The sequence below is a fragment of the Erythrolamprus reginae genome, chromosome Z, assembly GCF_031021105.1.
Source record: "Erythrolamprus reginae isolate rEryReg1 chromosome Z, rEryReg1.hap1, whole genome shotgun sequence".
NCBI lineage: Eukaryota > Metazoa > Chordata > Lepidosauria > Squamata > Dipsadidae > Erythrolamprus > Erythrolamprus reginae.
Window position 1 is genome coordinate 5,299,700 of NC_091963.1, and position 13,995 is coordinate 5,313,694.

The window sequence follows — 13,995 nt, forward strand, 5'->3', positions numbered from 1 at the left end:
ATTGTTAGAACCTTATTTAGGGCTGAAAACAATATTTTTGAAGGGAGTAGTAATGAAAACATGCCTGCAAAGACTTAGGGCTGGGGAAAAACCTCTTCAGAGGGACTAGCAATGAAAAAATCCTGCAAACTGGGAAGATTGTTAGCACCTTGTTCGGGCTGAAAACAATATTTTTGAAGGGAGTAGCAATGAAAACAAGCCTGCAAGCCCGGAAGATTGTTAGCACTGCATTAAGGCTAGGCTTTGAAAAAGCTGCATTCAGAGTATAAGACACACCCAAATTTTCAACGTCTTTTAGGGATGGAAAAAGTGTGTCTTGTACTCCAGAAAAATACGATAATCAACCCTGAATCTGACCTGACCAAAGCCATTTTGACACACTGGTTTCCCCAGGAGTCATGTTTGGTTTTGAGAAAGAGGTGGACCATAAGGGAAGCTGAGCACTGAAGAACTAGTTGATGCTTTTGAATTGTGACGACCCTTGACTCTTGAGAGACCCTCGGACTTCAAGGAGACCCAATCAGTCAATGTCCAAAAAGTGCTTTTTTCAGGCGGCAACTGGACTTTTTGACTTTTTTTCTTGGAAAGACGTTTTGTTTCTCATCTAAGAAGTTTCTTCAGTTCTGATTGGATAGTGGGGAATGGAAGGCTTTATGTTCCTTGTAGACAGCTGGTCATAAATCCTCCCATTTCCCACCATCTGCCTGTGGGACTGCCTGCCACTCTTGCAAACATTTTCCAAAAAACAAGTTGTGCTACTAATGAAGGTAAGGTTGAGGAAAATTATGAATTACGACCTGCCAAGAAGACAGGGAAGGCTCCATTGGCCACATGTCCAACACTCCCGCCCTGGGCCTTGTTCATATTTCTTGAAAGATTTTTGGTCTCCTACCGATGGTTAGACGGATCTCCTCTTGCTGGTTGGCTAAACCATCGTAATAGTACAGGTCAAAGCGGCGTTCTGTCTTCCAGTCCCCCAGCAAATCTTTACTCAAGGAGAAAAGGACGCTGAAGTGACTCTCGCTGCATATCACCCAAATTGGAAACCTTGGGGTCTTGAGGTAAGAGCCCACCTGAGCAGAACGAGAAGAAGAAGAAAAATGCATTTCTTTAAAATGTCTGCGGATTCTCAGTCATCCAGGTCATCATCATCATCATCATCATCATCATCATCATCATCATAACAACAACAACAACAAAACAACAAGAACAACAAACAACAGAGTTGGGAGGCACCTTGGAGGTCTTCTAGTCCAACCCCCTGCTTGGGCAGGAGACCCTACACTACTTCAAACAGATGGTTATCCAACATCTGCTTAACAACTTCCAGTGTTGGAGCTTTCACAACTTCTGGAGAGGATCCGTTCCACTGATCAATGGTTGTTTCAAAGCTGCAGAACATACAAGGGTTGCCCAGAAAGTAATGCACCACCTTTCCCCCCCCCCTCAGCCTACCGTAATGCGAAACTTTAGATATACATCATTTGAATTGTCAGGAGTGCGTGTGTAAGTTTTGGGCTTCTTCGGACAGATAGCGTAGCTGCTGCAGTGCAGTGTTTCGAAATGGCCTCTGTAAGTGATGTATGTTACAAGCAGCGTGTCGTCATTGAATTTCTCATTGCGGAGAAAGAAACTGTTGGGAACATTCACAAACGTTTGTGCACAGTCTATGGAGAATCTGCAGTTGACAGAAGTACGGTTAGTCGCTGGGCACAGAGGTTGAGGACATTACAGTGCAGAAATGGCTTCGTGACCAGAACAAGGAGTGGTACCAACAGGGCATACACGCCCTTGTGTCTCGCTGGAGGAAAGTTATAGAAAGGGACGGAGATTAGGTGGAAAAATAGGGAGTGTAAAAGAAATATCATTCTTTCTTGTGGGTAAGTTTCATTGTGTTCAATAAATAACTGTTGAAGAAAAAAAATGTGGTGCATTACTTTCTGGGCGACCCTCGTAGAACGATGAACTCATCAGGATTAAAATTCAGCAGTCTATCTGCATTTGAAAGACAAAGGACGCTCTTTTGAAGACAGTAACGTCCACATTTTGGACAGAGAGTGGCCGCCGGTTTGAAAGAGGGGGGTCAAAGAGGCCATCTATGTCAAAATTGAACACCCCCCTTTCGACAGAGGGGGAGGAAGATGACATCATCGATCTCCAGTCTATAACATTCATCATATATATATATAATATATCATTTTGAGTTGGAGACTTTGGCCTGCCACAAGTAGAATAGTACTGTGGGAATTGGGGAGGGGCAGTTGCATGAGAGGAAAAGATACCGGCTACAACAAATTTTTTCCACAGAGTCAAGGTCATCCTTTATTCAGCACCAAGGATCTACTACTCTTTCAGTAAAATAATATTTTCTCATGTTGCTTTTGATCTTTCCCCCAACTAACTTCAGATTGTGTCCCCTTGTTCTTGTGTTCACTTTCCTATTAAAAACACTTCCCTCCTGAACCTTATTTAACCCTTTATCATATTTAATTAAATGTTTCTATCATGTCCCCCCTTTTCCTTCTCTCCTGCAGACTATACAGATTGAGTTCATTAAGTCTTTCCTGATACGTTTTATTCTTGTACCATTCCACCATTCTTGATGACCCTGAGGATACAGATAAAGCTCCAGGGGGCCTCAACGACTGGCTAAAAGAATGCAAATGACCAGCTGTCTGCAAGGAGTATAAATCCTTCCACCCCACACTATCCAGTCAGAGCTGAAGAAGCTTTTTGGAGGAGAAGCTAAACGTCTTCAAAGAAAAAACCCAGAAAGTCCAGCCGCCTCTCAAAAGAAGCCATGAATTGGATCACTGAGAATCTCCGTAGTCGAGTCCGCAGATCTTAAAAGTCCCCCAAAGCCAAGAAACACATCCTCAGATAACTACTTTCTCTATTTTAAAAGCCATTGTTTTGACTCTTTTATGCTGGGCTGCATGAATTCTTGAAATGCGAAGGGAGTTTTAGAGCGATGCTCTTTGAAAGGGAACAAAAGGGGTCGTCCAGCTGGGGAAGATAAAATCGCATGGATTTCTTTCCCAAGCACCGGCATATGGTAGCAATTTGAAGAGCAAATATAGCCTCCTAGCTCCCTAGCGCTACAATCCAGGGGTGGGTTGTAGCTCGGTCATAAACGAAGAGCTGTTAAGTTGAGGAGTAAACCTGTAGGGGAGCAAACCTTTGGCCCTGGGCCCCAAATGGAATGACCCCAAATCCTGGACTTCACCATGAAAAAACTGTATAGCTGAGCTGGGTCTTTTTGCTTTTGCGGGTCATTTTATAAAAACTAGTAGCAGTTGTGGCGGTTGTAACGGAGCCATGGGAAAAACCAACAAAACTTGAAAAAGGTTTTCCTTTGGTCAACAACATTATTTTGCCTTTGCCAGAAAAGTAAGAGGTGATGCCAGTAGCCCAAACCCATTAATTTCAGTGAAATTAATCACTGTAAGCAAAGAGGTTATTTGCCATAGCGGTATTGGTTTACACAGCGGAGTTACAGCCACTTTAAGAGTTGCTTAGTATTCCCAGCCACCTTCTTGAGGCTTTTGGGTTTGTTTGTTTTTTACAGAGAAAATGGCCTTAAACCAATATTAATTTTGATCCCCAAAGGGTTACCGTTCTAGGAGTGAGGATCCAGAAAGTCAAGGGTGTGTCAGGTGCCAAAAAGAGGAGAAAAATAGGATAAGAGTGGAAGTCAGATCATGGCAGGACAAAATGTACACTTGGGTATAAACTATAATAAAGTGTAAAGTATAAATTAAAGTAATAAGTAAAAGTTCATAAACAAGTAAAGACTCTTTGATGAACTTTTACTTATTACTTTAATTTACTGAATTTAATAAATAATGTACAAAAAAATAAAGTAAAAGAATAAAAAAATAAAGTAAAAAATAATTTACTAAAGAGTAAAGTAAAAGCATAAAAGTAAAAGCATAACCTAGAGAGTAAAGGGAAGAATAATGTAAAGAGTAAAAAGTAAAGTAAAATAAAAAGTGATATAAATAGTAAAGTAAAAGGGAAAGTAAAAGAAAACAGTAAAGAAAAGAAAAGTAAGAAATAAAGAGTAAAATAAAGACTAAAGAGTAAATAGTAAATAAAGTAAATAAAGAGTAAATAAAGTAAAAAAGCAAGGTATAAGCTAAAAGTAAAGAGTAAAGAATAAAGTAAAAAAGCAATGTAAAGTAAGAAATAAAGAGTAAGATAAAATAAAAAGCAAAGTATAAAGTAGAATAAGGAGAAAAGAATAAAGCAAAGAACAAAAAGCAAAGATTAAAGTAAAGTAAAGAGAAAAATAACGAGTAAAGTAAGGCAAAATAAAAAGTAACGAGTCAAGTAAGAGAGGAGCATTATGGAGACTGTCTGGTATTGCACAAAGTAAAGGTGAGCAGCACATAAAAAGAAGAAGTCAATAGTAGCTATACCTAGAAGAATATATTATATATTTTAAATATAGAGAAAGGGAAGACAATGCTATTCTTAAACTTCTATTCTTAAGAATAAATTTAGGGTCCTGGAAAGCTCCTCTGTCAATCACACAACAGATGAAGATTACTCAGGGAAGGATAAGGAGGAGGAAGAGGAAGAAGGAAGGAGAGAGAGAGATAAGAGAGAAGTAGAAAAGAGGGAGAGAGGGGAGAAAGAAGGTAGAGGTAAGGAGATAGAGGGAGGGGAGTAACACGAAATATAGAAAGAAAACAAATGGCAGATAAAAATATGAGAGGTGCAAATTCAAGATATTTGTTTTATGATATACAGGAAAAACATATAAGTGTGTAAGATATTGTGGCATATGTATGGATGTAAAGTTGGTGAAAAATATATTTTACAAAAACAGAAATAAATGATTCAACTCCTCCACCCCAAGGAGTCTTAACTTTCTAGAACCTGCAGTATTTCTCTGGGGATTTGATCTCTTAGCTTTGGACAAGAGGAATGTCTGAATTTGTGGGTGGATAATTGCAAAAGATTGGATTCCACCTTGGCTTCTGGCCGTGCCAACATCAACACAAAACAGCTTGAAAAGGGTATTTTCTGAGATTTTTTTTTCATGCTTCTCCAGCAAATAAAATTGTCCTCCCTCACTTCAAAGCCCATCAAAATAGAGGCAAACGTCTGCAACTTTAAAAAAAATAAAAAATTCTGTGTACAGACGTAACTGAGCCTTGCTAGGAATACTGCCATATTTTCAGTTAAATAATCTTTTAATTGATTATAAAGTTCTCATTTAGGGAGAGGAAGATAACTGGAATGATTGCCAAACCATTTGCCGAAGACTGAAGTCTTCAAAATTAATGTTTCTCAACTTTAGCAACTTTAGCTGAAGAATTCTGGGAATTGAAGTCCGCGCACTTTCAAAGTAACGAGGTTGAGAATCAATGCTGCGGAATGCAGATGGATGTGTGAGCTGTTCAGACTACAGTTTTGCAATTTATAGGTAGTCTTTGACTTACAACAATAGTAATTGTTCGAAGCTAGAAACAGCTCTGAAAAAAAGCGACTTATGACCGTGTTACCTATTTAACAACTGCAGTGATTTGCTTAGCAACTGGGGAAGGAAAGAGACAACGCTCATTAACAAATGTCTTGATTAGCGACAGAAATTTTGGGCTCAGTTATGATTGTTAAATCGAGGATTAGCTGTATTTAAAAAAGGAAGTTACATGGTGCCGATGAAGGCTGCCTTGGTGAAATGCTCTCAAATGGTTTCTTCATTTTCTATTATTCCCTGCAATTACAAATGCATCTTTTCTTTTATGTACACTGAGAGCATCTGCACCAAAGACAAATTCCTTGTGTGTCCAATCACACTTGGCCAATAAACCTATTCGATTTGATTCTATTCTATTCCATTCCATTCCATAGAACAAGGCAAAATGACCCAGAGAAATGTAGGCTGAAAAAGCCAATGTTGGTGTTGACTTCAGCAGCAACCGAAATCTTGGTAGCTCAACTCAAATAAAATCCCCCTTTTGAGTCACTTGATGGATTCATTAGCTTGGGATAACAGAATAAAAGAGTTGGAAGGGACCCTGGAGGTCTTCTAGTCCAACCCTCGACCAGGGATGGCGAACCTTTTTAGCACCAAGTGCCAAAAAGGTCATGTGGAAACATCATTGCGGTCATGCTCTGGGAAAGCCGAACTTCTGGGTTCCAGTGTGCACAATCAGCTTTGATCAGCACGCATGCACAGATAGTTTTTTCAGCACTTTCGCACATGTGAAGGGGTCATTCATGCGTCCAATGACCAGCTGGCCAGCACGCATGAGCACACTTGTTTTTGGCATTGTCATGTGCACAAAGGACAGCCGATCCATTGGATGCGCATGTGCACCAGAAACCCAGAAGACAATTAGGGTAAAGCCTGTTGTGTGTGCCAAGTGACATAGCTTTGGCATGGCACTTTGGGCACGCATGCCCTAGGTTCACCATCACGGCCCTTTCGGGCAAATGTTGTCCAACCTCCTGTGTTGGAGCACTCACAACTTCTGAAAACAAACTGTTCCACTGAAAGATTATTCTCACTGTTGGAAAATTTATTCTTAGTTCTAGGTTACTTCTCTCCTTGATTAGTTTCCACCCATTGCTTTTTGTGATTTGGAGAATAGCTTGACTTCCTCTTCTATGTGGCAACCCCTCAACCTGGGGGTCGGGACCCCTTTGGGGGTCGAATGACCATTTCATGGGGATCACCTATAACCATGGGAAAAGACAAATTTCCCATGGTGTTAGGAACTAAAGCTACTTGGAACATATTTTTACAATCTGACCAATCAGGCCCTTACAGTGGGGTTGTCCCTCTGACCTTCCTGCCAATCAGCTTCAAGCTCTGTTGGGAGAATTGGCACTAGACTTATGGTTGGGGGTCACCACCAGGTGAGGAACTGTATTAAGGGGTCGCGGCATTAGAAAGGTTGAGAACCACTGCTGGATTTGCATTTGTGTTGACGTTTGTTTAAATGTTGTGTTTGTGTGTTTTTTTAATGTATAAAATTCAATAAAAATATTTTTTTTAAAAAGAAAGTTAAGAACCAGTGCCTTAGATAGTGGAACAGTGCTATCATGTCTCCACTCGTCCTTCTTTTCATTAAACTAGCCATGCCCAGTTCCTGCAACCGTTCTTTATATGTTTTAGCCTCTGGTCCCCTAATCCTCTTTGTTGCTCTTCTCTGCACTTTTTCTAGAGTCTCAACATCTTTTTTACATTGTGGGGACCAAAACTGGATGCAGTATTTCACGTTTGGTCTCACCAAGGCCTTATAAAGCTACTACTTCATATGATTTCAGGCAAAAAAGCGTTAATACCAGCTTTTCCACAAGTCTTGTCCATACCTGGCAGACGTCATAATGCTCAAAGAGTGACAGCAAGCCCAAGTCGCTACGGCAAGGGATGCCTTTCAGGGAAATGACGTTGTCTCTTCCTGAGTCCAGCTCTATCACATTGTTGAAGACGTTGGATACGGCCTTGCCCGTCAGTAGCAAGTTGACCAGCTCCTAGTTTCAGGAGAACAAAATGGTGGATGGATTAGTCACTCGACGGATTGAGATACACTCACTTAACTCCAAATCCACAATACCAGACAACAGTAGAGACCGTCTGATTTCTAGGTTCTATCATATCTCAAGACCTAAAATGGTCACCTAACATCAAAAACGTCATCAAAAGAGCAAAACCAAGAATTTTCTTTCTGCGCCAGCTCAGGTGTGTTTCAAATTTTTTACTGCTGGTTTTGTGGGCTGGCTTGGTGGGCATCACATGGTGGGCGTCGCAGGTAAAGGATACTGAAAAATCTCCATTCCCTCCCTCCTCCAGGGGAAGAACACAGTAAATTTCCTCCCGATCAGCTGGGACTTGGGAGGTAGAGAATAGATGGGGGGCAGAGCTAGTCAAAGGTGGTGTTTAGCCGCTCCGAGTCTCCGGAGAGGGGCGGCATACAAATCTAATAAATTATTATTATTATTATTTATTATTACCGGTTCTCTGAAAAGTCAAAATTTCCACTATCGGTTTTCTGAACTACTCAAAATTTCTGCTACCAGTACTCTGAAATCCTCCACATTTTATCACATTTACCACATTTTACCAGTTTATCAAACTGCTCAAAATTTCTGCTATCAATTCTCCAAGCTGCTCAAAAGTTCCACTACCGGTTCTCTGAATTACACAAAATTTCTGCTACTGGTAAAAAAAAATTATTTTTTTTAAATTTAAAAAAATTAAAATTAAAATTTTAATTTTTTTAAAAAATTTTAAAAGTTTAAAATTTAAAAAATTAAAAAACTAAAAAAATATTTTTTAAAAAAGAATTTAAAATTTAAAAAAAATTAAAATTAATTTTATTTAAATTACATTAAATTAAATCCAGATCTAAACTTCCTAAAAATGTATCACAAACAAACCATATTTGAGTAAGAAAGTGGAGGATTGAACGTGCACCGATGTTTCACAGAAGGGCGCCACTACCGATAAGTCTGCATTATGGAGTTCCACTACTGGTTCTCTAAATTACTCAAAATTTCTGCTACTGGTAAAAAAAAATACTTTAAAAAAAAAATTAAAATTATTATTTTTTTTTTAAAAATTAAAGTTTAAAATTTAAAAAATTAAAAAACTAAAAAAATTAAAAATTAAAAAAAATTAAAAAATTAAAAAAAATTAAAAAATTAAAAAAATTAAAAATTAATTTCATTTAAATTACATTAAATTAAATCCAGATCTAAACTTCCTAAAAATGTATCACAAACAAACTATATTTGAATCTTTCCGTAAGAGTAAGAAGGTGGAGGATTGAACGTGCAGCGATGTTCCACAGAAGGGGGCCACTACCGATAAGTCTGCATTATGGAGTGGCTTTGGGTTCAATGTCCTGTAGGACAGGAGCTCAGTGAGTTGATAACCCTCCCACAGTGATACTTTGGCATCTGTTAACCAGGGGTCACCGAAGTGACCGGCTGCCTCTATGAAATGAATATTTTCAGGCAATGATATCCTACCTGCGGGATGCCTGAATGACAGTAGGCTTCTGGGGGGAAGGGGGCTCCTTTTCTATCCCTACACAATTTATTCGCTCACAGGAATAAACCGTGGTCTGCCAACCTCAGCAGAGTTCAGACTTTAGTGACTTATCACGTAAACCGCCGCGGACCCAGATCAGTGGCACTGATCCGGTTATTTGCCTTCGTGTAGGACCTGGTGTTGCAGCTTTCCATGACTTGGCAACTAACAACTCCGGAGGGACTAGTTTTTTAGTTGCACTGCCAATTCATAGTACCTCCTTGGCTGTTTACCTGCGTGCAGTATCCGTGTGCACCAATCAGTGTGCTTGTGTTGACATCCATATCTTCGAGGACTCTGTTGGGGGGGAGAAAAACAGGATTTTCAACAAAGTTAAATTTACGTAACTAGCGTGCCTTTCTCCTTTTTCTGCCTGAAACGTGGTTATCTCCCTCAGAAGTTTAACAGAGTTTTGTACAGGCTAACAATTCTGTTGGTAAGCAAGATGGATATTAGCTGAGTTTTGCGTGGGTTCCTACTTACCGGCGGTACTGGTGTGATGAGCGCACAGCTCCAGGTGGCCGGTAGATAGGTATGTGCACTCCAGTGAGATTTTGCTTCTGCACATGCTCAGGAAGCAAAATCTTGTGAAAGGACTTTAGCTTTACTAGATAAGTGGTCAAAGCAATGGAAACTGCAGTTGAATGTTTCCAAATGTCAAATAATGCACTTGGGGAAAAGGAATCCTCAATCTGAGTATTGCATTGGCAGTTCTGTGTTAGCAAATACTTCAGAAGAGAAGGATTTAGGGGTAGTGATTTCTGACAGTCTCAAAATAGGTGGACAGTGCAGTCAGGCGGTAGGGAAAGCAAGTAGGATGCTTGGCTGCATAGCTAGAGGCATAACAAGCAGGAAGAGGGAGATTGTGATCCCGCTATATAGAGCGCCGGTGAGACCACATTTGGAATACTGTGCTCAGTTCTGGAGACCTCACCTACAAAAAGATATTGATAAGACTGAACGGGTCCAAAGACGGGCTACAAAAATGGTGGAAGGTCTTAAGCATAAAACTGATCAGGAAAGACATCATGAACTCAATCTAGGACAGGAGGACAGAAAGGAAAGGGGGGACATGTTCAAAGCATTTAAATATGTCAAAGGGTTAAATAAGATTCAGGAGGGAAGTGTTTTAATAGGAAAGTGAACACAAGAACAAGGGGGCACAATCTGAAGTTAGTTGAGGGAAAGATCAGAAGCAACGTGAGAAAATATTATTTGACTGAAAGAGTAGTAGATACCATGGAATCCAGGAAGTGATCACCTTGGCATCCTTGGCAACCTGCTGGTGACGTCAAAGCTCCGAACGGCGAACACGACCCCAAACTTTGCCCGAAGTTTAAAAAAAAATTGGGTTCGTGTTCGGCATACCGAACAGCGCAAAATTCAGTACAGACCCGAATTGTGCAGGTTCGGTTCGCCCATCACTATTTATAAGCAGATGTTGGATAACCATCTGTCTGAAGTGGTGGAGGGTTTCCTGCTTAAGCAGGGGGTTGGACTAGAAGACCTCCATGGTTCCTCCCAACTCTGTTGTTGTTGTTGTCGTTAGTCCTCAATTTACGATCACAACTGAGCTCAAAATTTTTGTTACTAGGCAAGACATCCATTAAGTGAGTTTTGCTCCGTTTTACAACCTGCCTTGCCACCGCTGTTAAGTGAATCACTGCAATTGTTAAGTTAGTAAGATGGCTATTAAGTGAATTTGTCTTTGCTCATCAGAAGATCAGGAAAGGGAATCACATCACAATGCAACCATCATAATATGAGTCAGTGGCCAAGCTCTGAATTTTGATCATGTGAATAATGCTGCAATAGGTTGAAAATGTAAAAAACGGTACATGACTTTTTTTCAAATTCTATTGTGACTCTGGACAGTCACCAAACAAACTGTTCCAAGAACTACCTGTAATAAAGAAACCGTTCAGTACATTTTGATCCTCTGCATGCTGCAAGCCCTTTTGTTATATTTTTTAAAGAAATTAAATATTTAAACCTTTTTCTCATCCAAAAGAAAGAATAAATCCAAACCACAAGATACATTTTCAATGACCATATTAGTCTTCCCCTAAAATCGGAGGAGTTTAACTAGGATATGAACTAAAAGAGACGGGGGGGTGGGGGTGGAATCACGTCTTAAAGTCAAATACTAATTTTCTTATTTTCTTTTTTTTTTTGGCTTGGTTTAAAAAAAACCTCAAGCTTGATTCTAAAAATAAAAGTGAGGAATAATTGCGATTGTTCCCTAGAATGCCAAAACCCAAGCTCGATGTATCGAGGAAGTATTTAGACTTTAAAAAAAAGCTTTTAAACTGCTGCCGTAGAAAGCAAGTTGTTCTCCCTAAATATTAATAAACCAACATCATCAAAGAACAATTCCAAGAACTGATTTATATTAGGGACTCTTTCAAAGAATGTCAAGTCCCGAATGTTACCGGAAGAAGAAGAAAATGAAAAGTTGGTGAGGTTATTGAATATTGGCCATTTTTTTTTCACCGAAATGACCGGCACTCTGGGAATTTTACTTTGCTTGAAGCCAATTCACAGATGAAATATGCGTCAGACAGGAGCTGAGGGACATCAAGAGTGGACAATAGAAGGAAGTTCTAATTCCATCCATGGTTGCAAACGTTCTGGGAACGCCAAGTTGAGGCAAAGACGGTGGAAGAAAGGCAACATCTGGGTTTCCCATCCATTTTTTCCTAGCGGGGAAATAACCTGGAAACTGACCGGTGTTTATAGAGGTTTAGGGAAGCCTCTTTTCAAAGGAGGCCAACCAACTTCTAAATGCATTTGAATGAGGAGGACCTCAAGGGTTTTTGAACAGCGTGGCTGATGGGAATTGATGTCGAAAGACATAAGAAAGATTGGAGGAACACACAAGCTATCAAAAAAAAAAAAGGCTCGGCATAACTATCTAATCAATCGACCGATCGATCAGAATAGAGCTGGAAGGGACATTGGAGATCATCTAGTCCAGGCATAGGCAAAGTTGGCTCTTCTATGACATGTGGACTTCAACTCCCAGAATTCCTGAGCTAGCATGATTAGCTCAGGAATTCTGGGAGTTGAAGTCCACAAGTCATAGAAGAGTCAACTTTACCTACCCCGATTGAGTCCAACCCCCTGCTCAAGTAGGTGGCCCTATATACAGTTCTACAGAGGAATCGTTGAGCCTGTCATTTGTACCTCTATAACTGTCTGGTTTGGTTCTGCAACCCAACAAGACCGACACGGACTTCAGAGGAGAATCAGAACTGCAGGAAAAAACAACTGCTGCCAACCTGCCTTCCATTGAGGACCTGTATACTGCACGAGTCAAAAAAAGAGGGATGTGAAAATATTTACTGACCCTTCGCATCCTGGACATAAACTGTTCCAACTCCTACTCTCAAAACGTCACTACAGAGCACTGCACTGCGTTAATGCGTTTTAGGCGCATTAATGTCCCACATATTTTTGAGCTGGCTGAGAACATGTCAATTACACCCGTCTTTTGGCTTGCGTGAAATGCTGACACCACCATCACAGAAGAACCTCAGGCTCTTCACCAAAGAGATCTCTTAAAACCCAGATGACCACTTCTTGCAACAAAGAGGGGAGGGAAACCATTTTTTTTTGTCGTCTCTGGGTCACCTATAGTTCAACAAGCCCAATCTGTCCAGCCCTGATTTTTTTAAAAAAAAATCATTTCTTTTATTTATTTTGTCAAGCATGTATAACAGATGTAAGTAGAAACATGTTTATGAATACACCAATGGGTCCAAATAAATGGGGACATTAGGACAGGGTCGGTAGGCACAATGGTGCACTTATGCACGCCCCTTAACAAACCTCTTAGGAATGGGATGAGGTCGACAGTAGACAGTCTAAGGTTAAGGTTTTGGGGGTTTGGGGAAGAAACCACAAAGTCAAGTAGTGTATTCCAGGCATTGACCACTCTGTTACTGAAGTCAATTTTTTTGCAATCAAGTTTGGAGTAGTTTACATTAAGTTTGTATCTATTGTGAGCTCGTGTATTATTGTGGTTGAAGCTGAAGTATTCATTGACAGGGAGGTTTTAGCATTAGCATTTAGACTTATATACCGCTTCATAGTGCTCTTACAGCCCTCTCTAAGCGGTCTACACAATCAGCATTTTGTCCCCAACAACCTGGATTTTTATTTTATCACCTCAGAAGAATGGAAGGCTGAGTCAACCTTAGCCAGTGGTGAGATTTGAACTGCTGGACTACAGCTAGCAGATAGCTGAAGTAGCCTGCAGTGCTGCCCTCTAACCAGTGCACCACCTCGGCTCTTAGCTCTTGCAGCAGACAACTTTGTGTACTATGCTTAGGTCACACCAAAGGGGGTGTAGTTCTATTAAATTAAAAATAAAAATTATAAAAAATAAAATCAGATTAAGAAAGGGAGGAAGAGAATACAGTGGCGCAGCAGGTAGAGTGCTGTACTGCAGGCCACTGAAGCTGAAGCTGACTGTAGATCTGTAGGTCAGCGGTTCAAATCTCACACCTGGCTCAAGGTTGACTCAGCCTTCCATCCTTCCGAGGTGGGTAAAATGAGGACCCGGATTGTGGGGGCAATAGGCTGGCTCTGTTAAAAAAGTGCTATTGCTAACATGTTGTAAGCTGCCCTGAGTCTAAGGAGAAGGGCGGCATAAAAATTGAATAAAGAAATAAATAAAATAAATCAGAGGTGTTGCCCTTTCATTTGTGGCAAAGCCATAAATATCTAAGGTCATTACATAAATGAGATTGGGGTTTTATGCCGCCCACAATTTCCTTGCAGCGAGATGGGCAACCAAACAAATTTAATTCATTAATTCAGTGTTTCCCAACCTAGGCAACTTGAAGATATCTGGACTTCAACTCCCAGAATTCCCCAGCCAGCATTTGCTGGCTGGGGAATTCTGGGAGTTGAAGTCCAAATATCTTCAAGCTGCCAAG

At 40.3% G+C, this 13,995-nt stretch overlaps 1 protein-coding gene across 2 annotated transcripts in view; it reads right to left on the bottom strand.

Annotated features, from left to right (window-relative positions):
* Window positions 1-13,995, bottom strand: part of MINDY4 (MINDY lysine 48 deubiquitinase 4) — a 103,545-nt gene that overhangs the window by 24,369 nt on the left and 65,181 nt on the right. For both annotated transcript variants that reach the window (XM_070728027.1, XM_070728028.1), the window contains 3 exons: window positions 9,286-9,349; window positions 7,330-7,491; window positions 893-1,073 (listed from right to left, as the gene is read on the bottom strand). In XM_070728027.1, the coding sequence (XP_070584128.1) occupies window positions 893-1,073; window positions 7,330-7,491; window positions 9,286-9,349 (407 nt within the window). The remainder of the gene's footprint in view (window positions 1-892; window positions 1,074-7,329; window positions 7,492-9,285; window positions 9,350-13,995) is intronic.